Source organism: Lissotriton helveticus, chromosome 7 (assembly GCF_964261635.1).
Source record: "Lissotriton helveticus chromosome 7, aLisHel1.1, whole genome shotgun sequence".
In the NCBI taxonomy this organism is placed as follows: Eukaryota; Metazoa; Chordata; class Amphibia; order Caudata; family Salamandridae; genus Lissotriton; species Lissotriton helveticus.
In genome coordinates this window covers 1,514,198,506-1,514,225,419 of record NC_136068.1, presented here as the reverse complement: position 1 = coordinate 1,514,225,419, position 26,914 = coordinate 1,514,198,506, and the positions used below count along the sequence as shown (strand labels likewise).

Here is a 26,914-nt window from a genome sequence, read left to right as displayed (position 1 = left end):
TAGAATTTGTACTACAATATGTGTTGTATTTACGTGACTTCGATGTATTGATATTACAAATAATAATGGCTTTCAATTTTTTTAAATAGTTAATACTTAAATGAAAGTTATTGTAATTTATAATGGCAATACCTTAAACTACTTTTGTGAAGATTATGTTCAGTGTATTTTATTGTGACGAAAATCCAAGAACAAAAGTGAAATATTAACATCTTTTTGTGACATTTGTAATAAAGCTTGAAACATTGAGAGAGCATACTTCAACCAGTTGTTGTTGAATGGTTGCACAGATTGATGATGTGGTGGTGCTGAGTGATGCGATAAATAGATAGAGGGAGGGCGATAGATAGATAGAGGGAGGCCGATAGATAGATAGATAGAGGGAGGGCGATAGATAGAGTGAGGGCGATATATAGATAGATAGATAGATAGATAGATAGATAGATAGATAGATAGATTGAGGGCGATAGGTAGATAGATAGATAGATAGATAGAGTGAAGGCGATAGATAGATAGAGTGAGGGCGATCAATAGATAGAGTGATGGCGATAGATAGACTGAATGAGGGCGATAGAGGGAGTGAGAGCGATAGAGTGATGGCGATAGATAGACAGAGTGAGGGCGATAGACAGAGTGAGGGCGATAGACAGTGAGGGCGATAGATAGCTAGAGTGAGGGCGATAGATAGCTAGAGTGAGGGAGATAGATAGCTAGAGTGAGGGCGATAGATAGAGTGATGGAGATAGATAGAGTGAGGGAGATAGATAGAGTGAGGCAGATAGATAGAGTGAGGGAGATAGATAGATAGATAGAGTGAGGGAGATAGATAGAGTGAGGGCGATAGATAGAGTGAGGGCGATGAATAGATAGAGTGAGGGCGATAGATAGAGTGCGAAAGATAGATAGAGTGAGGGCGATAGATAGAGTGAGTTAGAGAGAGTGAGGGCGATAGAGTGAGGTTGATAGATAGATAGAGTGTGGGCGATAGATAGATAGAGATAGATAGACAGATACATGTAAATGTAAATGTCATGGTACTTATAGAGCGCACTGTCACCAGACGGTCATACCGCTGTGGAACCCCTCCTGGCTTTCCCTGTGAAGTGTCCACTCCTGGGCACCCCCAGGGTGAAGCCAGGGATCCTTAGCGCTGTTGGGGCCGTTGTGGAGGCTAAGCAAGCTATTGCCCAGAGTTGCGTGGGGCCCGTGATTAGAATAGGCACCGAGGCGAGAATTAACAGGTCCGAGGAAATTGAGCCCGAGACCCCGCCGAGGCGGAAATCGAACCCTGGTCCCTGGCCATAACTCTGCATCAGGGTCTGCCGCTCTAACCATTGAGCCACACTCCTCCACATATATACAGACAGACAGACAGATACAACAGATAAGACAGATAGATAGATAGATAGATAGATAGATAGATAGATAGATAGATAGATAGATAGATAGATAGATAGATAGATAGATAGATAGATAGATAGATAGATAGATAGATAGATAAATAAGGGTCATGTAATCATAAGCAGGGCCTTTATAAAATATGTTTTATATGCCCTAGGGATAGAGAAATTGCACATTTCACTTACCCCATTGTAGTACGGTCCCTCCGAAAATGGACCTTGGTGCTATGAGGACTGTAGGATGAGAATCAACATTATAGTTACATATTCAAGACCCCCAATGTCTCACTTTAGTATCCCAGGGGTAGGAGGTCATGTAAGTATACGCATGGCCTTTATAAAAGATGTTTTGTATGCCCTGGTGATGAAGATGTTGCACATTTAATTTTCCCCCTTGTAGATACCTTGCTACATAGCATACCTTTGCAGTAGTTTATGGATGCATAAATATTGCTAGGAATTGAATACATATCATTAAAAGACTTATAAGAATGGTATTGATAAATCCAGCAACATGCCATTGCTGAACTTTTCCTAAATTGTACAGAAAATAAGTTATAAGGCTTTCTTGTCTGTAAACCAAAATACAGCTTTCTTGCAGTGTTCCCTGATTGGTCAGAGTTTTTTTTATACTAATTTCTTTATTGATTATGGCTTCGTAACACAAAAGTCGAGACTCTTACACAAATGCCGATCAACCCTTAAATACATCTGTTTTTTACACACTGTCAATTAAGCACATCAGTAAAGCTTCTAACAACGCACACCTGACACCAGCACCATTGACGTTGTTGCCCAGTTTAACTGCATTCTCTGTCATCAATTCAACATGATCAAGATACAGCTAGTAAATCAATGACATATATCTATCCTGTATAACACTACTCAGTGGTTTACAAATCTACCGGGTCAGCGGCTATGATTGTCTTTTCTCCCTCTGGTTCAACCATGCTCTTATTCTCTACAGATGCTTTGTACATTGCCCAGAAATCTCTGGGTCGATTACCGGGTGGTAGCAAGTCACTCTAGGTTTCCGGCTGAGTGCTACAGAATAACATATCTTTTAACCATTGTGTTATCGTGGGAGAGGCCCTCGCATCCAGCAAATGGCCGCACATCTTTTTGCTAACAGGAGGCCCATTCTATCAGTCTACAATTTGGTTTAGGGAGTATCTTGGAGTACCCTAACAATGCTAATATGGGATCAGGGATCATGGCTAGTTCCACTATTCAGTTTAGTTCTCCAAAGATCTTCTCCCAAAAGTTGGCAATCCCAGGGTAGATCCAGGCTAAGTGATAGAAACAGCGCTTTGAGCATTACATCTATCGCAGGAGGGTTCCTCTCTGAAGCCGTATCTGTGTAGACGCACTGGGGTATAATAAACCCTGTTTAAAAACTTAAAGTGTATTAATCGGTGTCACCCATTGAGAGAGATGCGTTTAGTGTTTGTGCAACAATATGTCCATATGTCATCCGTGATATCCCTCTGTAGGTCGCGCTGCCAAGCTAATCTGGCTTTAGTATAGGTGTTCAGTTTATTAGCCATCGCACTTTGGTATATCCTAGTAATCATTTTCTTGGGGGTCTGTGATATAATAAGTGTGGTCAGAGATGTTAATTCTGGGGGTTCAGCCATATCCTCCCCTAGGAGTTCAATAAGCGCATGTCGTACTCTATGAAATTGGAATTGGGTCAAAAGGGGCGGTGGCGACTCATTTCCTGCCATATCCCCCAACTCTTGGCCACTCTTCCTTCAAATAGGTCACCTACGTGCTGCACTCCTAGTATACCAAGCGCCCTCAGCACCCCTCTATATTTACACTGTGGGAGCTATTCACACCATTCAAGTTTGGCAGCTGAAGAATACATGATCGCTCCCGCTTGTTGTTGTGTTAAATAATGCCAAGCATGTATCGCTGTATTTAGTGAATCAAGTAGCCCCTTACGTCTATCCGGCGCAGTAAACAGCAATGCTGCCAAGGGTCTAGGAACTGCCACCACTGATTCTATGCGTACATGCGGTATGTCAAATGGGCCGTGTATCCATTGGTACGCAAGCGCACCCTGCGCAGTTCGATAATGCTAGTCCATATCAGGGGCGCCCAATCCCCCCATAGAGTACAGGAGGGTGTGCATCTTCTAGCTAGCACGGGCCTGCTTTCCCATCCATGCAAGGCATGTCAAGAGAGTCTGTAATCTATGAAAAAACACACGTGGTAGTACCATGGGGATATTTGTGAACAGAAAAAGAAAACGTGGTAAAACAATAATTTTCATAATGGACACCCTGCCTGTTAGGGACAGTGGAAGGTGGATCCACCTATCTATATCTTCTTCTCGTTTATCAATGGCCACTCCATAATTTTCTCAAGACACCACTTCCAAGTCCGTGTGTATCCGGACACCTAAGTATCGCACTGCATATGTGGTCCACTGTAGTGGGTAATCAGGCTCAATAGGGGTTATTGGCTGGAGTTAGCGGGAACATAATGGACTTGTCCCAATTAACGCGCAAACCAAACATAGCGCCAAACAGTACTACCTCAGGCAGCACAGGGGATAGATTAGTATCAGGTTGACGGACATATAATAAACTATCATCCGCGTGGGTGGAAACCATCAGTCCGTATCCCGAGAATTGTATGCCTCTATGATAATGATACTCACGGAGTGCGCAGGCTAAAGGCTCAGCAGCAAGCGCAAATAGGATGGGGACAGGGAGCAGCCCTGTCTCATACCCCGAGAGATAGGAATAGGCTTTGTGACTATATCGCCAATTTTGATACCTGCCGAGGGGGAATAATATAGTATTCCAAGGAGCTGTAAAAAAAACATTCCCACACCCATTCTGATGAGGACCTGCTTTAAGAAGGGCCATTCGACCATCTCCATATCTAAAGAAAGCGCTATTGCCGGGAGTTCTGGCTTAGTATGCTGCATTGCTACAAAAAACGTCCGTAAATCATACGTCAAATTCCTGCCTGGAACAAAACCAGCTTGCTCCGGTGCTACTAGAGTAGGCACCAATGGGATCAGCCTGTTCGCTAATATTTTCGCAAACATTTTTGTACCTACGTTCAGTAAGGAAAGTGGATGGTACCTGTCCGGTTGTTTACCTGGTTTTAGGATGGCAACTATAATTGCTTCCCTCATAGATGGGGGCAATGTCCCCTTGACGCACATATCCTCATAAAGCGTAAGCAGTTGCGGTAACAGTAGGTCACGAAACGCCTTATAAAAGGCGACCGTGAGGCCATCCCCCCCAGGCGCGCTCCCTGCCCTCATGCTGGACATGGCAAGTAATATTTCTTCCCTCTAAATACTTATGGGGGTGCACAATTTCAAAAGAAGTCCAGAGAGGCAAAAGTATATGAAAATAACTCTTCTTTATTCTTTAAAGTTATTTTGGATAGAAAAGATCATTTTTGTCAAACAGATCAGCCAACGCGTTTCTCTCCCTCACTGGGAGCTTCCTCAGGGCAATTTCAAAGCAAGAGTTCAATCAAAATTCGAAAATTATTAGGAAGTGTAGTGGACAGGTATTGGCACCGATAAAAGTAGAGACCAAGTAGAAATCCAATGGTCCTGCAGAATAGCTATATTCATAGGGCCTGTATTCGCCGAGACACGGATACAGTAATCAGAGTGAGAGAGACAGCAGAGTGACAGTGACAGCAGAGTGAGACAGCAGAGTGAGAGAGACAGCAGAGTGAGAGAGACAGCAGAGTGAGAGACACAGTAGAGTGAGTGTTCCAGAGAGAGCAGGGTATGCTTGTGCGCTTACATGGTGCACTGACACACAGGAGCTAAAACAAAGAACAGCTGAACATGTGTCTTTGGAGCTTCATGGAGGCAGCCGGCCCTCTGTGATGGGAGCAGCAAGGAGGGGACGCCCCAACCAATCAAGCGCAACTACTCACAACCTACTGTACGATTACAACACAGGCCAAAGGGCAGAGCTAGGTCTTTTCGCATTACGCAGGGTGAGCAGTGTGTGAGTGTGTAGGGTGAGCAGTGTGTGAGTGTGCAGGGTGAGCAGTGTGTGAACATGCAGGGTGAGCAGTGTGTGAGTGTGCAGGGTGAACAGTATGTGAGTGTGTAGGGTGAGCAGTGTGTGAGTGTGCAGGGTGAGCAGTGTGTGAGTGTGCAGGATGAACATTGTGTGAGTGTGTAGGGTGAGCAGTGTGTGAGTGTGTAGGGGCAGTGTGTGTGTGTAGGGTGAGCAGTGTGTGAGTGTGCAGGGTGAGCAGTGTGTAGGGTGAGCAGTGTGTGTGTGTGCAGGGTGAGCAGTGTGTGAGTGTTCAGGGTGAACAGAATGTGAGTGTGCAGGGTGAGCAGTGTGTGAGTGGGCAGGGTGAACATTGTGTGAGTGTGTAGGGTGAGCAGTGTGTGAGTGTGTAGGGGCAGTGTGTGAGTGTGCAGGGTACAAAAACTCGAACTAAGCCCACCACACACACACACACACACACATAACACCACACACATAACACCACACACATAACACCACACACACACAACACCACACACACACACCACCACACACACACACCGCCACACACACAACACCACACACTCACCACCACAAAGTCACCACCACACAGTCACCACTACACACTCACCACCACACACGCAACCACACACACACACAACCACACACACACAACCACACCTTCAGTGCACGCTTTCACCGGGCACAAACACCACCAACCGTCAGTGCACGCTTTCACCGGGCACAAACACCACCAGCCGTCAGTGCAGGCTTCCACCAGGCACACACCACCAGACGTCAGTGCACGCTTTCACCAAACACACACACCCCAAGCCATCAGTGCACACTTTCACCAGGCACACATAACACCAGCCGTCAGTGCACGCTTTCACCAGGCACACACACCACCCGACGTCTGTGCACGCTTTTACCAGGCACACACACCACCAGCCGTCAGTGCACGCTTCCACCAGGCACACACACCTCCAGCCGGCAGTGCACGCTTCCACCAGGCACACACACCACCAGCCATCAGTGCACACATCAATTGTTAACGCATCCACAATTAACTATTGTAGCAGTCGCAGTATGGTGCACTTTACTTTTAAACATATTCATCTAAAACGCAGGATGCCACCATTGCTACAATTCCAATCCAACCCACATAATTCCACTACACACCACATGCATACACTCCATAACACATGGCTAAAAGACATTGCCATTTACAATGCCATTAGCTCTAACTCAAATAAATCCGAGACCTATTGCATTTCCAATGCTTGTTGTTGAATGCAGCCCGTTTTCCTTAAAGGAAAACGGGATGCATTTAACACAACAAAAAAAATGAAATGTTTTTGTTTAATATTTTAAGGGCAGGTAGTGGTCCCTGGTAGGAATGTGTGGCAAAGGCCATGTATTTTTATTTATTTTCATTTGGGATGGGGAGGGGCAGCCATGTTATATATGCCCCCCCCCCCCTTTACTGTGCTGCCCCTGCACAGTAGTTGAAAGCAGAGGGAGATGATTTTAGCCATGCATAACATAAAATAATGGATGGGTGAAAAATTAATTATGGGGAAACTTTTCACCTTGGGCTACTGAATAAGATCATTGACAATTCGAGCTTCCCTCTGGCGTGATTTAGGGATTGTCAGGTGCTTGTCACCTGCTACCCCAGGCACTGCCCTTGCGGCCCATGGGTCCTGTGTTTGCAAGGGCTGAGCATGAGAAAGACGACCTTGTTTTTAAATGTATTTAGTTCTTTGTAAATGAACCCGCCTCTGGCTGGGTTCGTCAGACACTATAAACAATTGTAGTTGGAAACTGTTACAACCTTGCCCGTCGCCTGGCAACCCTCGGTGACAGCCCCCTTTGACCCACTGCATGAACAAGGCTTCACTTTAGCTGTTGTTGGTTTGTGTATAACATTTGGCATGTGTATAACGTTCAGAGAGCATGGTAGACGTGTTTACATTTAAAGATGTCTGTTTTAATTTACCACTGCAAGGGAATGTTTGTGAAGAAAACTCTGTAAAATAGTTGCATAAATGTTTCAGTGTAAGTATCCGCGGGTATTACAATAATGAATTCCCTTCAGCAGCGTTCTAGCTTGTGTAAAATTAACCCATAGACGATTGCAGTAAAGTTTCTCTTTACGGAGTAGTGAAGCTGTGTAACAGATGTAGGCTTCCCAATCTAATAGGTACAATGCTGAGGAAAAGAGAATTGCCAGGAATAAGGATATATATATATATTTTTTAAAGAACCTTTATTTGTTTCAACATAGAAATACACCCATAGGCCTACAACCAAGCCGGCCGGCCGCTATGCAAATCAGGAAAAAGTACAAAAAGAAGCAATATAGGCCCAGATGTAGGTAAAAAATATTTACCGATTCTTAATTACCGAATTTTACCGATTCGGTAATTAAGAATCGGTAAATAAGAAGTGGGGGTATGTAGGAACATCCAGATGTTCCATTTACCGAATCGTTAAGAATCGGTATTTACCGATTCGGTAAATACCGACCGGTAATGCTCCATTCATTCCTATGGGCTTTGAAGCCCATAGGAATGAATGGGGCATTACCGGTCGGTATTTACCGAATCGGTAAATACCGATTTTGACAAGGGTGCATGGGGTGTCCCTTTGACACCCTCTAGCACCCCCAAAAAAGGGTCGGGGCACATATGGCAGGCATACCTGCCCTAAGGGCAGGTCTGCCTGTCATATGGCACAGGTGTGCATGCACACATGTGCATGCACACCTGAATCGGTATTTCACCATCAAATTGAATTTGATGGTAAAATACCGATTTCTTAGGCCTTGTGGGACTCATAAGAGTCCCACCTACATATCAATTTTACCGAATCTGTAAAAATACCGGTCGGTAAATTTACCGACCGGTATATTTACAGATTCGGTAAAATTACCGATCGGTAAATTTACCGAACTGTAAATTTACCGATTCTGCCCCCTACATCTCAATATCCTTTTACTGGTCGGTAACGGCCGAATTCGGCCGTTACCGACCGGTAAAACCCTACCTACATCTGGCCCATAGTGTACAAAATACAGCGGTCCGGTGGTCGAGGGCTGACGAGCATACAGGATACGACATACAGTTAAAATATCACACAGTGAAAAGGATCGGAGTCGGTTCATTTTGCAATAACAGAAAATAAAATAGAATCAACGTCGCACAGTCATACAGTCCCCCAGCACAGCCAACGAAAAGCAAAAGTTACGCCAGCGACGTACATAGATTGAGAATGACGGGGGAGGGGCATCAGGGTAAGGAGAGACGCAATAAACACTAAGCAATCATGGCGAACTAGTCCCACCCCTCAAGGCAAAACACACTATGGGAGACATGAAGACGACGACATCGAAAAAGGAAAGGGCAAAGGGCCATAGAAACAGAAAAGGAACAAAACAACAAACCCATCCCCCAACCCCCAACCCTGCACCCCTGCAGAAGGCTACGGCCTACCCCCCCAGCAGCGTGCCTGTCGCCCTAAATAAGAAACCCGAAATACAGAAAAGAAAAAGAGAAAAAGGAAAAGAAAAAACACAGGAGAAGGGCCCTCGGTCTAGTGGTCCGGATCTCTCCCACCTCCGCAGGCAAAAAACGTCTAAACAGCCACAGTAGAAAGATACAGATAACAGCAATCATGTGTAACGCAATCAATTACAGTGCAGCGAAGCGCCCCTAAATCACCATAAACCAGCTACAATTCCCTCCATGCCCCAAACAAAGTCACCCCTGGCCTCTTCTGTCGATAGTACCAACGTTAAACCAGGTCAGACAGGACACAAAGTAGCACAAAAGGTCCGAATACACCGGGAGGATCCAGCAGTGCCATCATGCCATTGAACATTAGCCACAGGAGTCTCGCCAAGGAGGCACGGCAGAAGACGGATCGAAACAGAATTAACAGCGCCAACAGTCTCGAGTCCGAAGACAGTCCCGCCAGCCATGAAAAAGGAATCACACGGAGCGGGAAGCGCTGAAACCCCGCCGGCGTCGTCCAAACCATGGACCAATGCTGTTCCCCAACTCGCAGTTCAGGGATAGGCCCCAAGGAGACAATCACACATGTAACAGGGTCATCCACAGCCAGTTCGTGAACCAAAGCCATCCTCGTCTCCAGGAGTGCAGATTCATCCGGGGAACACGTCAATGTAGCAAAGGCAGACACAGCGGCGCCTCCTTGAGAGCGATCCGCGCCGTCACACAACGGCGGAGCAACAATTGCGGCCATCTTGTTCCCCAATTCTCGAGCCTCCCGGATCAGGGCAGTCTGCAGGCATGTTAAAGCAGCCAGGACAGCACTGGGAGTGGGTGGTTGCTCATGGTGCCAAACCCCGGGAGTCTCTCGTGCATCAGCTTCCCTACTCGGGTGAGGGGCACGCAGGAAGGCACCATCCGCCATAACAGCTGTTCCGGTTCCTCGTCCCTCCACCTCACCATGGGATCGGGCCCAACAACCGGACACTGCAAGATCCACAGCGGGATCTCAGTAGTCGGGGCAGGCGACAGAAAGGAGAGGCACCAAAAGGCTATATCAGCCCCCGTCGCTCCTCGAGAGCCCTCCACAGGTTCCCGGGGCGGGTCGTGATCGTGATCGGGCGTCTCTCCGAAGGGGAGCCGGGCATCACGAATCTCACTCCGGCCCGGCTATAGATCACCTTCCGCAAGGCAACCCACTATGGGGAGTGGGTGGATCTCATCTATTTCAGCTCTCGGATCCCAGGTTCTCTCCGATCGGCTTCCCAGCGTAGCAGGAGGCCGTTGGCATATCACTTCCGGCCGGACACTCTCCTCACCCGAGATCCCGGTCTCAACACCTTGAAGGCCGCCTAACAATCGGGGACATTTCTTCGGGTCCACTGCACGGAGGAGCCTCAGAAGTAGACGGTAAGTGAATGCTTCCCTTCACCTACTCAAATTAGCAAATGCTGCTCAGGGTAATCGCCAGGATATACGTGCGGGGCGGGAGGGTGCACGGAGCCAAGCGTTTAAGCAGCCGTCCCGATCGCCATCTTGGCTCCTCCCGAATAAGGATATTTTGACAATCTGTAAACAGAGTTTATTAGAATCCCAACCTGAGGTCCTCTGAGTGTGTGTGTGTGTGTAGGGGGGGTACTGGTAGCTGTTTCTAACGGTAGCTCACTGAAACAACGAGAACAAAAAATGAGATGAGGCAAGTCAAAGTGGCTGTCAACCACTGCCCAAGCGGTTCACCACTGTTTGAGCTAGGCCCGGGAGGGCAGAATGAGGTGACAGATTTGGCACAGCACATAGAGGACAGCAGATTGCAAACAGTCTTTTCTGTGCAGGCTATACACAGAAAAGAATGGTGACTACAGATTTTGCAAAGCTAAATACAGAGATTGATTGTTAGAGTTGGCAGTCTCTAGTTGGCAGGGGGAGAGCCTCTGACCAAGTAGGGACCTACCTCCTCCAGTCAAGAACGGGGTTACCCCTTAGATAACATGCACTCGCCCTTCTGGTAACGTGGCGCGAGCAGTCAGACTTATATTCGCGGCAGTGTGTAAAGCGTTTATGACGGTGCCCAGTAACCCCCCTGGTCCCCTACAAATAGACACCACACCGGTTGTATGGAAAAATAGGTACTCTTTTTATATATATTTATCACAAGACCACATAACGGCAAAAATCCACAATGATTCGATTAAGCAGCGACTGTAAGTATTCTTTCAAAGGGGTCAGTTCAGTTCAGAAGGAGTGCAGGTGTGGCTCCGATACTCACAGTGGCCAAGGCGAGAGGGGTACCCCCCAGATGGTACGATGCGCACGTGCTTGCGAGATGTACGGTACGAGCCGCAATGAACTCAGCTGGGCTCGTGGCAATGAAGGTACGACGTGTACTTCTGTACGGTCGAGCTGGTGCGAGCCGCGATTAAATCTGCTGGGCTCATGGCAATGAAGGTATGACGCGTACTTCTGTATGGTCGAGCTAGTGCGAGCCGCGATGAAATCTGCTGGGCTCGTGGCAATGAAGGTACAACGCGTACTTCTGTACGGTCGAGCTGGGGCAAGCCGCAATTAAAATTGCTGGGCTCGTGGCAATAAAGGTACTCCGGGCTCGTGGTGGTGAAGGTGCGACGCGTACTTCGGTACGGTCAGCTGGTGCGAGCCGCGATGAAATCTGCTGGGCTCGTGGTGGCAATGAAGGTACGACACGTACTTATGTACGGTCGAGCAGGTGCGAGCCACGATAAAATCTGCTGGGCTCGTGGCAATGAAGGTACGACATGTACTTCGGTACGGTCGAGCTGGTGCGAGCCGCGAAGAAATCTGCTGGGCTTGTGGCAATAAAGGTACGACACATACTTCTGTACGGTCGAGCTGGTGCGAGCCGCGATTAAATCTGCTGGGCTCGTGGAGATGAAGGTACGACGAGTACTTCTGTACGCTTGAGCTGGTGCAACCGCGATTAAATCTGCTGGGCTCTGCGGTTGTCTGTTCACGGCGTGTTCCAACGGGCAGTCCTTTTCGCTCTCTCCTGGTCTGAAACCATCTGCTCCACTGGGAAAAGGGGTTCAGTTGTTATAGGACCAGAGGTCTTTGAAGTCTTTGAATCCGGCAGGGAGTTCCCCTAATTCCGGTCTCGATTGGAGGGGTTTCGGGTTGGATGACCCCTTGGTTCTTTGAAGTGATGCGGCAGGGTCCCAGACGCTCAACAGGAAGTGGGGCCAGCCTTGTTCTTGGGCAGGACACGGCCCCTAATCTAGAATGCAGCTAACTAACACCCGGCTAAGGGAGTTTCCCCAGACCCTGTCACTAGTCCCAGACAGTTAATACACGTCCCAGCGGCAGCATATGGCGAGGTTTGGATGAGGACACAGTCACTTTCCTACACATGCCATTTCCCGACTCTGAATGTAGGAATCATCCATCATGCAGGATGTATTACTAAATCCTGAGTTCAGGGACACTAGTCACCTAATTTCACCATGTTCCCTGGGTCAGATAGGTTATAGAAGGTAATAATCACAGATGCAAATGCTTGCCTATTGGTGACAGGTAGCCTTTCAGTAATGGTCACGGGAGAGTCTCTAGTCCAGCATAAAAATAGGTCATATAAGGAGGCAGGTATAAAAGAGGAGAAGGAAGACCCACGCCAAGGATGCCAGGTCTAACACTGATGATTTTGCAGATCCCAATACTAGGCTGCATTTAGTGTAAAGCATATTACGGACACCACAGAGTGTACGGAGCTCTGAATAGTAAAAAATTGTCTAAACAAGTATGTGGTAGTCAGCAGTAGGAAAGTTTTACTTGTGAGTGAGCACACGCAGAATACACGTTCCACTTTTGGCCACCACTATGTGTAGCATTGTACACTGTTGAACCTGAAGCTAATAGGCATAAGTCTATGCACATAACCTTCAACTATTTCACTGTCCAGTCTAACACCAAGTGTTGAGCAGGACCAATTGTTTACTGTAACCCAAGTGTACACTTTAAAGTAAAACAAGCATTTACAATACAACAGTCTCGCCTTTGCAAAAGTTCAAGCTATTGGCATTGTAAATGACAAAATTGTTATTTATGTGTTGGTTTTTTAAACGGATAAATTAATGGCATTTTCAATTACAATGCCAATAGCTTAATCTCTCGCAAATGCGAGACCTATAGCATTTGCACCCACACACACAGAGCCACACACACACAGAGCCACACACACACACACACACACAGAGCCACACGCACACACACACACACAGAGCCACAGAGACACACACAGAGCCACACACACAGCCACACACACACAGAGCCACAGACACAGAGCCACACACAAAGAGCCACACACACATACAGAGCCACACACACACACACACACACACACACACAGAGCCACACACACACACAGAGCCACACACACAATCAATCAATCAATCAATCATAACATTTGTATAGTGCACTACTCACCCGGAAGGGTCTCAAGGTGCTTGGGGGAAGGGGTCTGCTATTGCTCGAACAGCCAGGTCTTGAGTTGTTTCCTGAAGGCGAGATGGTCCTGGGTCAGCCGGAGGTGGATGGGGAGGGAATTCCATGTCTTGGTCGCCAGGTAGGAGAAGGATCTACCTCCGGCGGTGGCTCTTCGGATGCGTGGTACGGCGGCGAGGGCGAGGCTTGTAGAACGTAGCTGGCGGGTGGGCGTGTAGAAGGTCAGGCGGTCGTTGAGGTACTTGGGACCCAGGTCATGGAGAGACTTGTGTGCGTGGGTGAGGAGCCTGAACGTGATCCTCTTGCTGACGGGTAGCCAGTGCAGGTCCCTCTGGTGGCCGGAGATGTGGCTGCGTCGGGGGATGTCCAGGATGAGTCAGGCGGAGGCGTTCTGGATGCGTTGGAGTCTTTTGTGTAGCTTGGCTGTGGTTCCGGCGTAGAGGGTGTTCCCGTAGTCCAGCCGGCTGGTGACGAGTGCCTGTCTTCCTGGTTTTGGTCGGGATCCATCGGAAGACACACACACACAGAGCGCCACACACACACACACAGAGCGCCACACTCACACAGAGTGCCACACACACAGAGCCCCACACACACAGAGTGCCACACACAGCCACACACACATACACAGAGCCCCAGAGCATAATTCCAAGAGCCAGCAAAGGCTTGAAACATAGGAACCAAGTTACGCAGTATTCCCTTTTCCCTCCTCTCGGCAGCATTTTCTGCACTTTGAGTCAATGATCAGTGAGATTTCCAAAGCTGGTCAGTCAGCATTCGGGCAGTCATTCGCCAATTTAGGCCGATCACCTACTTACCTACTCATTGCCCGAGTTGTCTAACCTGGTTCCCACAGCTGCCGCGCCTCTGCACATCTACTGAATAACACAGCAGCACTGCACATTCCCAAACAGCTGCGCTAACACCCCATGGGTCGCCAGAAATGTACAATAGCTGCTCAAAAAAGCATCTGCAATTACATTCCCTGGGTATGTAACAGTCTTTAATGACATTTCCACAATCGTAAAGAATCTAGAAATATGCGGTTAGGCTTCCTTGTAACCTTTGACATTGGTAGTCACACTGCAAGCGTAACAGAATATATACAGCTACATACTACAGGGACATTTACACACCTACGTTTCCTGGCTGTGGAGGTTGCATCATCTAGTAATTCCAGTGGGTACACATGTATGGTTAAATTCTACAGTCATTCCCTTGTATTCAAACATCTGGGACGGTACTTTCAGGGCATCCAGGCGTCTACAGCAACTATGCTTTAGCAGGCAACCATCTAGGCTTACATTCCCTTTGTAGGCAGGCTCTAGTTACATTCCCTTCACAGACAGGCGGCACTGTCACCCGTGCGGGCAGACATCTACGGTTACACCCCCTTGGTAGGGAGCATCACTGGTTACATTCTCTGGGTATACCCCGGCATCCTCCGCTACCCTCTTGGGATATTGTGGTCCCTACACTGAAGGAGACCCTATAAGTCTGGGGCTGAGACCCCACAGGGTCACCTTGGAGGGGACAAGGTGCCGACCACCTTCTGCATATTTGCGACTCTGTGAATAGTGATCCCTTTGCTCTTTTGGGGGGAGGGGTGAAGACTTGGAACATATGAGAGTGGGGGTGGGGTGTTAAATGAAGAGCACACGCTTCAGTGGGAGAAAGCCTTGTGGCAGATTAGGAAGTGGGTGTGACCGGGTCACTGGCGAGAGGCGTCCACTGCAGGGTAAGAGGGGGCTGTACTCCATTTAGCAGTGAGAGGGGGGCACAAATTAGTCAGTACATGTGAAGGCAAAGGTGTAAATTGGGACCATTAGACTTTGGATCAATCAGCGTTTGACAACAGGAGGGGGTGCTATCCGGGACATATGTCTGGATGGAGAGAGATAATCCTCGAGAAGGCGGGACAGCAAACAGTGAAGGCACGCAATACAGCGCCCCCTACAGCCCAGCAGAATGGACCAGCTGCATCGCCTAGATACGACTTCAGAGACCGTGGGAACGAAACACACCCCGCGCTCTCCAAGTGAAATATGCAGCATTTTCAGAGAGCGGTAAAACTGTTTTGCTAGCCCAACTCTCCCCTCACGAGCCAGGAGTTTACAAGGGAAGTCGTCAACCCATGCAGGCCATGTCCGTGAGGGTGAGGGTGAGATGGTGTGTGAGGGTGAGTGAGGGTGTGTGAGGGTGAATGAGGGTGGGTGAGGGGGATGAGGGTGCGTGAGGGAGAGAGGGTGTGTGAGGGTGAGTCTGAGAGGGTGTGTGAGGGTGAGAGAGTGTGAGGGTGAGGGTGAGTGAGGGTGTGTGAGGGTGAGATGGTGTGAGGGTGAGAGAGTGTGCGAGGGTGAGGGTCTTAGGGTGAGAAGGGGTGAGGGTGAGAGGGTGAGGGGGTGTGTGAAGGTGGGTGAGGGTGTGAGAGGGTGTGTGGGTGTGAGAGGGTGTGAGGGTGAGAGGGTGTGTGAGGGTGTGAGGGTGTGTGAGGGTGAGCGGGTGTGTGAGGGTAAGGGTGTGTAAGGGTGAGTGAGGGTGTGAGAGGGTGTGTGAGGGTGTGCGAGGGTGAGAGGGTATGAGGGTGAGAGGGTGTGTGAGGGTGAGGGGGTGTGAGGGTGAGAGGCTGAGGGGGTGTGAGGGTGAAGGTGTGTGAGGGTGTGAGGGTGATGGGGTGTGAGGGGGTGTGAGGGTGAGGGGGATGGGGTGAGGGGGCTGGGGGTGAGGGGGGGTGAGGGTGAGGGGGTTTGAGGGTGGGGGTGTGTGAGGGTGTGTGAGTGTGTGAGGGTGAGGATGTGAGGGTGAGGGTAAGGGTGAGGGTGAGAGGGGGCATGAGGGTGAGGGTAAGGGTGAGGGGGGTGTGAGGGTGTGTGAGGATGAGGGTGTGAGGGTTAGGGTGAGAGGGTGTGAGGGTGTAGGTGTGTGAGGGTGAGGGTGTGTATGAGGGTGAGGGTGAGAGGGTGTGTGAAGGTGAGAGAGTGTGTGAGGGTGTGTGAGGGTGTGTGAGGGTGAGTGAGGGTGTGTGAGGGTGAGTGAGGGTGTGTGAGGGTGAGTGAGGGTGAGAGGGTGTGTGAGGGTGATGGTCTGAGGGTGAGAGGGTGTGAGGGTGGGGGTGTGTGAGGGTGAGGGGTGAGAGGGTGTGTGAAGGTGGGTGAGGGTGTGAGAGGGTGTGTGTGGGTGTGAGAGGGTGTGAGGGTGTGTGGGGTGAGAGAGTGTGTGAGGGTGAGCGTGTGTAAGGGTGAGTGAGGGTGTGAGAGGGTGTGAGAGGGTGTGTGAGGGTGAGGGGGTATGAAGGTGTGTGAGGGTGAGGGGGTGTGAGGGTGAGAGGCTGACGGGGTGTGAGGGTGAAGGTGTGTGAGGGTGTGAGGGTGACAGGGTGTGAGGGTGAGGAGGTGTGAGGGTGAGGGGGATGGGGTGAGGGGGTGTGAGGGTGAGGGGGTGTGAGGGTGTGTGAGTGTGTGAGGGTGTGAGGGTGAGGGGGTCTGAGGGTGAGGGTGTGAGGGGGCATGAGGGTGAGGGTGTGAGGGTAAGGGTGAGTGGGGTATGAGTGTGTGAGGGTATATGAGGGTGTGAGGGTGAGGGGGGTGAGGGTGAGGGGGTAAGGATGAGGAGGTGTGATGGTGAGGGTGTGAGGGTGTAGGTGTGTGAGGGTGAGGGGTGGGTGTGAGGGTGAGGGAGTGTGAGGGTGTGTGTTGTTGAGAGGGTGTGTGAGGGTGAGGGTGTGTGAGGGAGAGGATGTGTGAGGGTGGAAGGGTGTGTGAGGGTGTGAGGGGGTGTGACGGTGAGGAGGTGTTAGAGTGAGGGTGTGAGGGTGAGGGTGTGTGAGGGTGAGGGGGTGAGAGGGTGTGTGAAGGTAGGTGAGGGTGTGAGAGGGAGTGTGTGGGTGTGAGATGGTGTGAGGGTGTGAGAGGGTGTGAGAGGGTGTGTGAGGGTGAGGGTGTGTGAGGGTGAGTGAGGGTGTGAGAGGGTGTGTGTGAGGGTGAGAAGGTATGAGGGTGAGAGGGTGGGTGAGGGTGAGGGGGTGTGAGGGTGAGAGGCTGAGGGGGTGTGAGGGTGAGAGGGTGAGGGGGTGTGACAGTGTGTGAGGGTGAGAGGGTGAAGGGATGTGAGGGTGAGGGTGAGAGGGTGTGAGGGTGATGGTGTGTGAGGGTGAGAGGGTGTGTGAGGGTGAGCGGGTGTGAGGGTGAGTGAGAGTGAGGGTGAGGGGGGTGAGGGTGAGGGTGAGGGTGTGTGAGGGTGTGAGGGTGAGAGGGAGTGAGGGTGACGGTGTGTGAGGGTGTGTGACGGTGAAAGGGTGAGTGAGAGAGTGAGGGTTAGCGGGTGTGAGGGTGAGTGAGAGTGAGGGTGAGGGGGGTGAGGGTGAGGGGGTGTGAGGGTGAGGGTATGTGAGGGTGAGGGGTATAAGGGTGTGGGTGTGAGGGTGAGGGGGTGAGTGTGAGTGAGGGTGAGAGGGTGTGTGAGGGTGAGTGAGGGTGTATTAGGTTGTGTGAGGGTTAGAGGATGGGTGAGGGTGAGAGGGTATGTGAGGGTGAGGGTTAGTGAGGTTGTGTGAGGGTGAGAGGGTTGTGAGGGTGAGGGTATGTGAGGGTGAGGGGTGTAAGGGTGTGGGTGTGAGGGTGAGGGGGTGTGAGGGTGAGGGTGTGTGAGGGTGAGGGGGTGAGCGTGAGTGAGCATGTGTGAGGGTGAGAGGGTGTGTGAGGGTGTGTGAGGGTGTGTGAGGCTTAGGGTGTTTGAGGGTGAAGGGGTGTGAGGTTGAGGGTGTGAGGGTGAGTGAGGGTGAGAGGGTGTGAGGGTGGGTGAGGTGGTGTGAGGGTGAGGGGGTGTGAGGATGAGGGTGTGTGAGGGTGAGGGGTGTGAGGGTTGGTTAGGGTTAGGTGGTGTGAGGGTGTTTGGTGAGGGTGTGTGAGGGAGAGGGGTGTGAGGTTGAGGGTGAGGGTGAGGGTGTGAGGGTCAGGGTGTGTGAGGGTGAGTGAGGGTGAGGGTGTGATGGTGAGGTGTTGAGGGTGAGGGCGGTGTGAGGGTGAGGTGGTGTATGAGGGTCAGGGTGTGTGAGGGTGAAGGTGTGTGAGGGTATGGGGGTGTGAGGGTGAGGGTTAAGAGGTGTGAGGGTGAGGGGGTGTGAGTGTGAGGTGGTGTGAGTGTGAGGGATGTGTGAGGTTGAGGGGGTGTGAGGGTCAGGGTATGAGGGTGTGTGAGGGTGTGTGAGGATGAGTGAAGGTGTGTGAGGATGAGTGAGGGTGTGTGAGGGTGTGTGAGGGTAAGGGTGAGAGGGTGTGTGAGGGTGTGAGGGTGAGTGAGGGTGTGTGAGGGTGAACGGGGTGTGAGGGTGAGGGGTGTGAGGGTGTGTGAGGGTGAGTGAGGGTGTGTGAGGGTGAGTGAGGGTGTGTGAGGGTGAGGGGGTTGAGGGTGTGTGAGGGTGAGGGTGTGTGAGGGTGAGGGTAAGGGGGTGTGAGGGTGAGGGGGTGTTAGGGTTGGGGGTGTGAGGGTGAGGGTGAGGGGGTGTGAGGGTGTGAGGGTGAGTGTAATTGTTAATTTCGATTTTTCAAAGGTGAAGGAGCATAGGGTTGTAGGGCTTGTGCGCACTGAGCTCTCGCCTGCGTTCTGTGATGTCCACATGCTTCACGGTTCCCTTGGGGAGGCCCTGGGTGTTTCGTCAGTTACATACTCGGTTTGAAACACTGCATTAACATTTTTGTGTTTCGATTTTCCAAAATAAAATAAGCATATGGTAACGGGGTTCATGTGGTCAATGCGCCTGCCCTGCACCGGGTGATGGATCACAGTTTTGGAATGAATGAGGCGTGCCTTGTCCCAGGGGAGCCCTCATGCGTTTCTCTTAACATTTGACAGTGAAACCCACCCGGTTCGGAGCACAGTGCTTCAAACACAGTATGTAAAACCGCGCAGAAACAGGCCCAAACGAAACACACCGGGTATGTTTGATGCGAAGGGGCAGAGATAAGAACACATCTAGGTGCAGAAAGACAAGAGAGGCAGCGCTGTGTGTGAGTAGAGCCAGAACCCACAGGAAAGGGGAAACTGGACTGCAGAAACTGTGCACCGAGAGAAGGGGGGGGCGAGAAGACGGGCGGGGGAGAGGGAAGAGGGCGGCGGAGCGAGGGAAAGCACAGCCTTTAATCTTTTAGCCCTGTCCCTTTCAAACTGGACACCCCGACTTCCTGCTGGCATAAAAGGTTCTTTATCTTCTTTATGGGGCCATCTGGACCCATAAAGAAGATGAGAAAGTTTTTACTTCAGCAGTAAGTCAAGGAACCCAATCTGAAAAGGACAGGGCTAAAAGAGAAAGGAGAACGTCACTAGGACCTCCTCTCCAATAGCTGGCCACCGTTTAGGAGGCCAGCCAATGGAGAAGAGGGGCTGGGCTTAACCCACGCTAGTGAAGTTCTCCTTAAAACATAAAATCTCGCAAGCTTGCTGCGCATGTGCGCAGTATGCCACCCGAGACCTAAAAATGTGTACAGATGTTCCGAAAAAGTTACCACCACTTATTTTGCGACGCATTCTTACAAAGTCTCAAATTTGGAACCGTAGCTCTTATAACGGCTGACAAGATTTATGCAACCCAGCACTAGGACTACGTCAGTTGCTTATAATAGCCCCGAATGCAACGCCATGCCTATGATTGCTGTTCTTTGCATGCGAAGATGCGTGCATTGTTCTAGAATGCTTGTACCTGAAAAATCCGGAATCTGCACATCACAAGTTTGAACTCATCATACAAGGCTGACTCGGCCCTCCATATATCTGAGGTAAGTAATTTGAAAACTATTAAATTGGATAATACTGACATTTTATATATAGCCTATTGAATAGGAAGGTGTGATATGAAGTGTGATGTGAAAAACAAATGATTCAATCAAGCCGAAATAAAGGAAAGAAATGAATGATTGAATTGAAAAACAAATCATGATAACTCATCTATGATATGGAACATGCACTGAAATATATGATCTAAGTTGGTACAGTTATAAGAATTTGCAAAAAACTCAGCTTTAACTCCATGTTTTGAAATAGTTCTTGAGGGGAGAATACCTAAACCTCTTCTAGGTTGGTCTTGCTTATTCCCTTTGTGTAACATGGTGCTGAACTTACAAAACTTTCCAGGTCTTTTTTTACAAGTCTACCCCTGTTGGGTTCTGCTGTTCTATAAGAGGATGAGCATGACCCAGGCGAGCTGGAAAGGCAAAGTTTGGAGGGTAAGTCATTCTCTCTGCAGCTTGCCTGGTGTGCAAATGAATTACCAATATGAAAATATGCTTACAATTACCAGGAAGAGTGTTAGAAATTAGGTTCCTCGTTGACTAGGGTATAAGCCCTGGTCAAGCAGTAACCACAATCCGAGTCAGGGTTAGGCACAAGAACACCCTAAAATAACCTGTGCTCACCCTCTTGTCGCTTGGAAAGAGCAGTCATTCTTTACTTTAGAGGCAATGTATAAAAGTATTTGTGCAACACTTCAAACAGTGAAACCACTTAAAAAAGATTCCACATCAGGTTAGAACTAGGGACTAAGGGGTCCATTAGGATTGCGGGCAGATCACCACCGCCCATTTGGCAGTGGCAATCCGCCTGCGAAAAACCTCCGACCGCTCTGCAATTACCCCCCGCCACATTACCGTGGCGGAGGGAACCCCAGCGGACGAAAAGACCGTCCACCGGTTTTCCGCCCAGTTGAAGAGTCGACCGGGCGGAAAAGCTGCTAACATGGTGGCGGTGTCTTGATGACACTGCCATCCATATTAGCATGTCTGCAGGGTTGTGCCTTTCCGTGGCGGAAATTCCGCCATGGAAAGGCAGGCAGTTTTCGCAATTGGGGGCCCGTAGCGGGCCCCCTGGGATTCGGGAGGGGGGTGGAGAGTGCACATGGAGGGTACCTATGGTACTCCCCTGCAGTTCCATGCACAACACGGCAGGCACCGCTCGGTGCCTGCCATGTTGTGCATGGAAGTGCACAACATGCCTTCCTGGCATTGTGGCGGGCGGTGCTGAGTGCACCGCCTGCCACAATGTCAGGAATGCAGGATGCGCCCGCCAGTGTGGTGGGCGCATCCTAATGACAACGACGGGACCCCCGCAGCATCGGCGGGCTGTCCCAATCCCCAAAAGGATGGCGGGCAGACAAAGTCCGCCCGCCATCCTGAGCTCCCTTATGTGAGATACCCCTTTTGTTTACATCGCTGGCAGACCCAGCTAATCAAAAGAGTACCCAGCAGAAGACCAACATCGAGGTTGTAGATTTAGGAATCCCGACTAAGGAACATGATAAGCACACAGTGGAGTGCCTAAATTGCTTTTCGGCACTCTGTGATGATGAAGCTTCCCAGTTGGTAGAGTACTACAGTGAAAGAGGGTGCCAACTGAGGGGGTCTGAAAACTATTGAAATCCTCCTAGACCGTATAAATGGCTTGAAAGAGGACATTTTCTCCCTCAAAAACATAGTTGAAAACTTTGAAAAAAAGACTGGGAAAGCAACACCCACGAAGTGTGCACGTTTGTAAGGGAAGGGCAACAGTGGGAGGTAGAAGGGGCTATTAGTAGTGTGAGATATATGCCCTAAAATCCCATCCCTAATGTGTTTGGTCATATTTCTGAATCAGAACATCTTTCGTCAAGTTTTCCCCCTTCTTTGGTAAATATGCTAGAGAAGGTGCCACGCCAAAGAAGAGTCCACCCAAAAACCCACCAGCAGGGCTACCCAAGAAGTGACTACCAAGAGGGTGGCAAAGGAGGATGGGGACACACAATGGGATCCTATTACAATAGTGGTCAGGAATCTCAACACCACAATGGGGCCTTTACTTGCATTTGTCCCAGAGCAGACCGCACAATTTGATTCCAAATGGAAGATCCAACAAATTAAACTCCCATATTAGGTGGACAGCTAGAACAGCACAAGCAATGGCACAGATGCTCAATCACGATCGCAGAGCAGCTAATGGAAGAACCCATCTGACAGATAGGGTAAGGCTACCTTAAAAAAGTAGGTCACTCAAGTAGAATAGATTACTTCCTAATTAATGTTAGACTGTGACTATTCGTTCATCATATAGACGTTTGGATAGGAACAATAGTATCCATAACTCATTGTCGCTAACATTGGAGGGCAGCATGACCCTTAAGCCTCTGAGCCTAGTCTCTCAGGTTATGGGGGAGGTATCACAATCTAACAATGGAAAATATATCTGGTGGGACTGGGTGGTTAGGAACCCGGAAGTGCCCCAGGGAGTCACTGCTTAGGTCACGGAGGTAATAGAGAAATTGGCTGATTTTGTGTCCCTGAAGAAAGAAAGATGGTACTGCAGGAAGAGTGTGACCAGCTCTACACTTGGATTAGAGGATCTCTAGCTATCAAGAAGAGAGCAGAGAATAATGAATTTAAGGAGAAAGCTTGGTAGATTAAATCATGTAAGGAAGCTAAAACCAAGCTCCTCAAAGCTGCTAAGGCGAACTCTAGAGACACCCTTGTGAAGTTTAGGTTGCGCTATAGGAGTGAACTAGTGATGGAAAAAAAAGAATGGGAGAGTTCACTGTGGGATAACCTGAATGTCGCTCTGTCATCCAAAGATAATAAAGCTTTTTGGAAAACTGCTTCAGTGTGTACCCGGGGACCTAAAAGGTACTTAGAAATCTGTGTGCAACCCCTACAGTGGGTCACCAAACAAGCAACCTTGATATGGGTGACAGTGGTCATGTCCAGGATGGCCTTGACCCGTCCTTAGAGTATGACCTCACTAGGTGTAGTGATTCCACTATCCTGGAATTTGGGCTTGATGAAACAGTCACAGCTTCTAATCCCTGCTTGGCTGCTAGAGACCTTGGGACGATAAGATCCCCAATGGCCTTTATTTGGCCAACATGGAGATTTGGGGATCATATATTAACCTCGTGTGAAATGTTATGTTTCTAGGTATGGAGATCCCACCCTTCTGGAAAATGGCAGAAATAATACCTATTTTTAAAAAAGGGCAACATAGTGACCCTGGCGATTATAGGCCCATTAGACTGATTGCTGCTATACAAAAAATATTTTGCAAACAAGTGCTTGCTCATCTCCAAGAGTAGATACTAGACAAAGATGTATTTTCCGAATATCAGGTGGGTTTTAGGAATAAAGTAAGCACTGTAGAACAGGTATTTTGCTTTTCATACATTCATTGGAAAACCTCTGTAATCAGCAAGGGAAAACTTTGATTTGAGAATTTATGAACTCCCTTTGACCTGGTTCCAAGAGCCACGCTCTGGAAGCTTCTTGAAGAAATGGACATCCCGCTAACCTTTTGTGCATACTAAGTGCAGCCTTATTTGGCTGTGAAACGTGGGGTTTGCGAGTATTCAAATCTTAAAAACGGCTGAGAACAAATGTATTAGATTGCTCCTGGGACTACCAGTTAGTCAAGACTTGGCCACAGATGTAACATCCACAAAGTTAAGTGCAGAATGCATTGGCATCAACTAGAAGAATTAATGTCCTGTTGTGTGGACCTGAAAGATGTTATGACTCCAGCATATAGCTGCAATTGCACGCCTCCAAATGGAAGAGATTGCAAACCATAAGTACAGTCCAGCTCCTATTTTAGAATGCCTTTATGGCATATTTATGATTGTTATATTTGGCTGTTTGCACTGCGATTTCTTAACACGATGTCACATTTTCTTAAATTTGCCTTTGCCTGACATTCATTTCTGTTGGTTTAGTCTGATGACTTGGGGATTGGAGTTTTAGAGACTAGGGGCCTGATGTAGGTGGCCCAAATACCGGTCGGTAACGGTAAAATTCGGTAAATTCCACCGTTATCGACCGGTATTTAGGCATTTGTAATGTAGGGAAGGATTCGGTAAAAAGCAATTGGTAAATACCGATTCCTTAATACCGATTCCTTATTGGCCATGCATTTAAGGAATCGGTAATACCGATTCCTTAAATGAAATGTAGAAAGCACATTAAAGAGTGCTTTTGGGCCTTAAAGAATCGGTAATTACCACCAACTTCAAGTTGGTGGTAATTACCGAATTCCTTTAAAAAGGCACTTTCTTGCTTTTTTTGAAGTGCCATGTGGCACACATCCATGCCCTTAGGGCATGCATGTGTGCCACGTGTGCACACATGCACATTTCAGGGGTGCACCCTGGCACCCTTGAAATAACTCCCGGTATTACCGATTCGGTAATACCAAATCGGTAGTACCAAATGTTTTCACATTCATTCTAATGAGCCTCCAAGCCCATAGGAATGAATGGGTAGGTATTCGTTATTACTGAATCTCAATTACCGATTCGGTAATAACGAATATTAAGGATTCTGTATTTTTTTCAGAATTCTTACCTACATCTGAAGTACTGATTTCTAAATACCGAATCGGTAAAATTCGGTATTTAGAATACCTACATCGGGCCCTAGGTGTACTTCCTAAAAAGGGTATACAACCTTTACAACGAAACTTTTACAACGAACTACCATTACAACGCAACTTTCACAACGCAAACTATTACAACGCATTGCTCGGGGGCGCTCTAGGATAGGGAATAGGTTAATTTACTATCCAATAACCTTCCCTACTATCCACGGGGACTGGAGTTGGAATAGTAAATTAAACTATTCACTATCCAGCGCCCAAAAGCATTATGCGTTGTAATGTATGCGTTGTAAAACTTACGATGTAAAGGTAGGCGTTGTAAAGGTAGGCGTTGTAACGTCATACATCCCCTAAAAAGGCATGATTTAGGTTAATGATCATGTCACCATTGCCTTGTTTGGGACCATCCTTAAACGTCTCGTCTAAAGACTTTTCTCATTGAAGACTGAACATTTTCCAGGGGTTTAAAGGTGAAATTTACTAGCACTCTAAATTTGTCTTTGTGGACACAAAGGTTGTTTTACCGCTGTGCCTAAGTCTTTTTTATCCATATTATTCACTGTTGCCTGATTCTTATTAATTCATCCTCACAATGCGGTGCTCAATTTCCAATCTCCAAATAACAAAAATAATTTTGTGTATATTTACAAAAGTATCTAATTCACCTCCTTGACAATACGACTCCTTCTGAAAGCAAGGATAATTCATGAGATTCCCATGAGATTCCCAGATTGTTAAACTACAGTATACTATCCTTGGTTACAGTGAGTGGGGGTGTGGAGTTAGTCTTTCATGTAGATCATAAATAGGTGAGTGTTCGTGCTTCTGCAGAAATAGAGCAGGATGGTGTTGAGCTACAGATCAGTTAAGCACTTCCATCGACTTGGAGTTTGAGAAGGGAAGGCTTGGATGTGTGTTTTATATTTTTTATATGTGGGATTTTAGGGAGTAGTTGTAATTTGCATCCCTCATTTCTCCTGTGGGGCACGATTTGCCACTTATGACAAGTAGGAAGCCAAGGTGAAGTGTCTGCGGGTGATGCATGTTTGAAGTAGTTTCTGGCTTCTAGAGGGAGACACAGGAGCACCCTCAGAAGGGGCTGATATTATCAAGTTTCATCTGCCTCCTACTAGCCATGCTGCAGAACGTATGATATTCTTCACGACGTGCCATACAACTGTCTTCCATTTACTGTTAGGAAGTAGGAATAACTGATAGTCTGATTGCTGAGTTAATTTGTTGTATCCTGAACTTTAAACTGTGGTTTCCTCATAGGGTACTAGAACAAAGCTTATAAGTAGTGATCATTTTCTTTCAGTTAAAAGATGCAATAATCTTACACTTTCACTAATTTGCAATTAATTGTCTTATTTTTGCATGCAGGTGCTGCTCAGTCTGTCTGCGAATTGATAATTGCAAGTCTCAGAAAATTTAAATCTGGAGTAAGGATTTGTACACTAACAACACATTTTAAGCTGAAATATGCGTTAGACTTAAAAAAGTACAGCAAAGACCTAGGATATAGGAATACTGTGGACATGTTCAAGCTTATTCCAGGAATCGCCCTTTTGAATCCAGAAAAACAAACTCGTTGCTTCATCAAACTTCTGCCAGGTATGAACTGAATGATTTAGAAATTAATTTTAGAGTAAAGAACATTAATTTCCTCTAGAGTATGCCTGGAGAATGCTGAGATTGACCCAGTAAATCATTAGGGTTAAAACAACAGACATTGATAGTTGCCTGCATAGTAGGCATTTCTGAGTTGACTGAAATGTGACACAAAGACATGAATTCAAAGGGGATATCTGGTGATGTCTGCATGTGTTGTCAGTGTGTTGAGGGTGGGGCTCAGAATGGACCCAATCGAACAATCAAGCCTGTTTGTCATCCACAAGTCAATGGGGATCACAGAATCTTAATTTCCATTCCACCTGATAATGCTTTGTCATCAGTGTAGGAAGCCGGCTCTGCATATACTATACCAATGTAAGGTGTAATGTGCACAGAGGATCCCCAGAGGCTTACAGAGGTACAAGAGGTACAAGTAGATCATACCTTACCCTCTATTTGTGGTACTGTGAGTGAGCAGTAAGGCTTCAGAGAATGGTGTTAAGCATTACTTGTACACACTCAGTCAAGAAATTATGTCACACTCTCAAAG

General features: G+C 48.2%; 1 protein-coding gene across 8 annotated transcripts in view; it reads left to right on the top strand.

Moving 5' to 3' along the window:
• The window catches only part of LOC144770438 (uncharacterized), a 776,993-nt gene that overhangs the window by 286,257 nt on the left and 463,822 nt on the right, over positions 1 to 26,914 (top strand). For all 8 annotated transcript variants that reach the window (XM_078654952.1, XM_078654949.1, XM_078654950.1 and 5 more), the window contains one exon: positions 26,134 to 26,364. In XM_078654952.1, the coding sequence (XP_078511078.1) occupies positions 26,134 to 26,364 (231 nt within the window). The remainder of the gene's footprint in view (positions 1 to 26,133; positions 26,365 to 26,914) is intronic.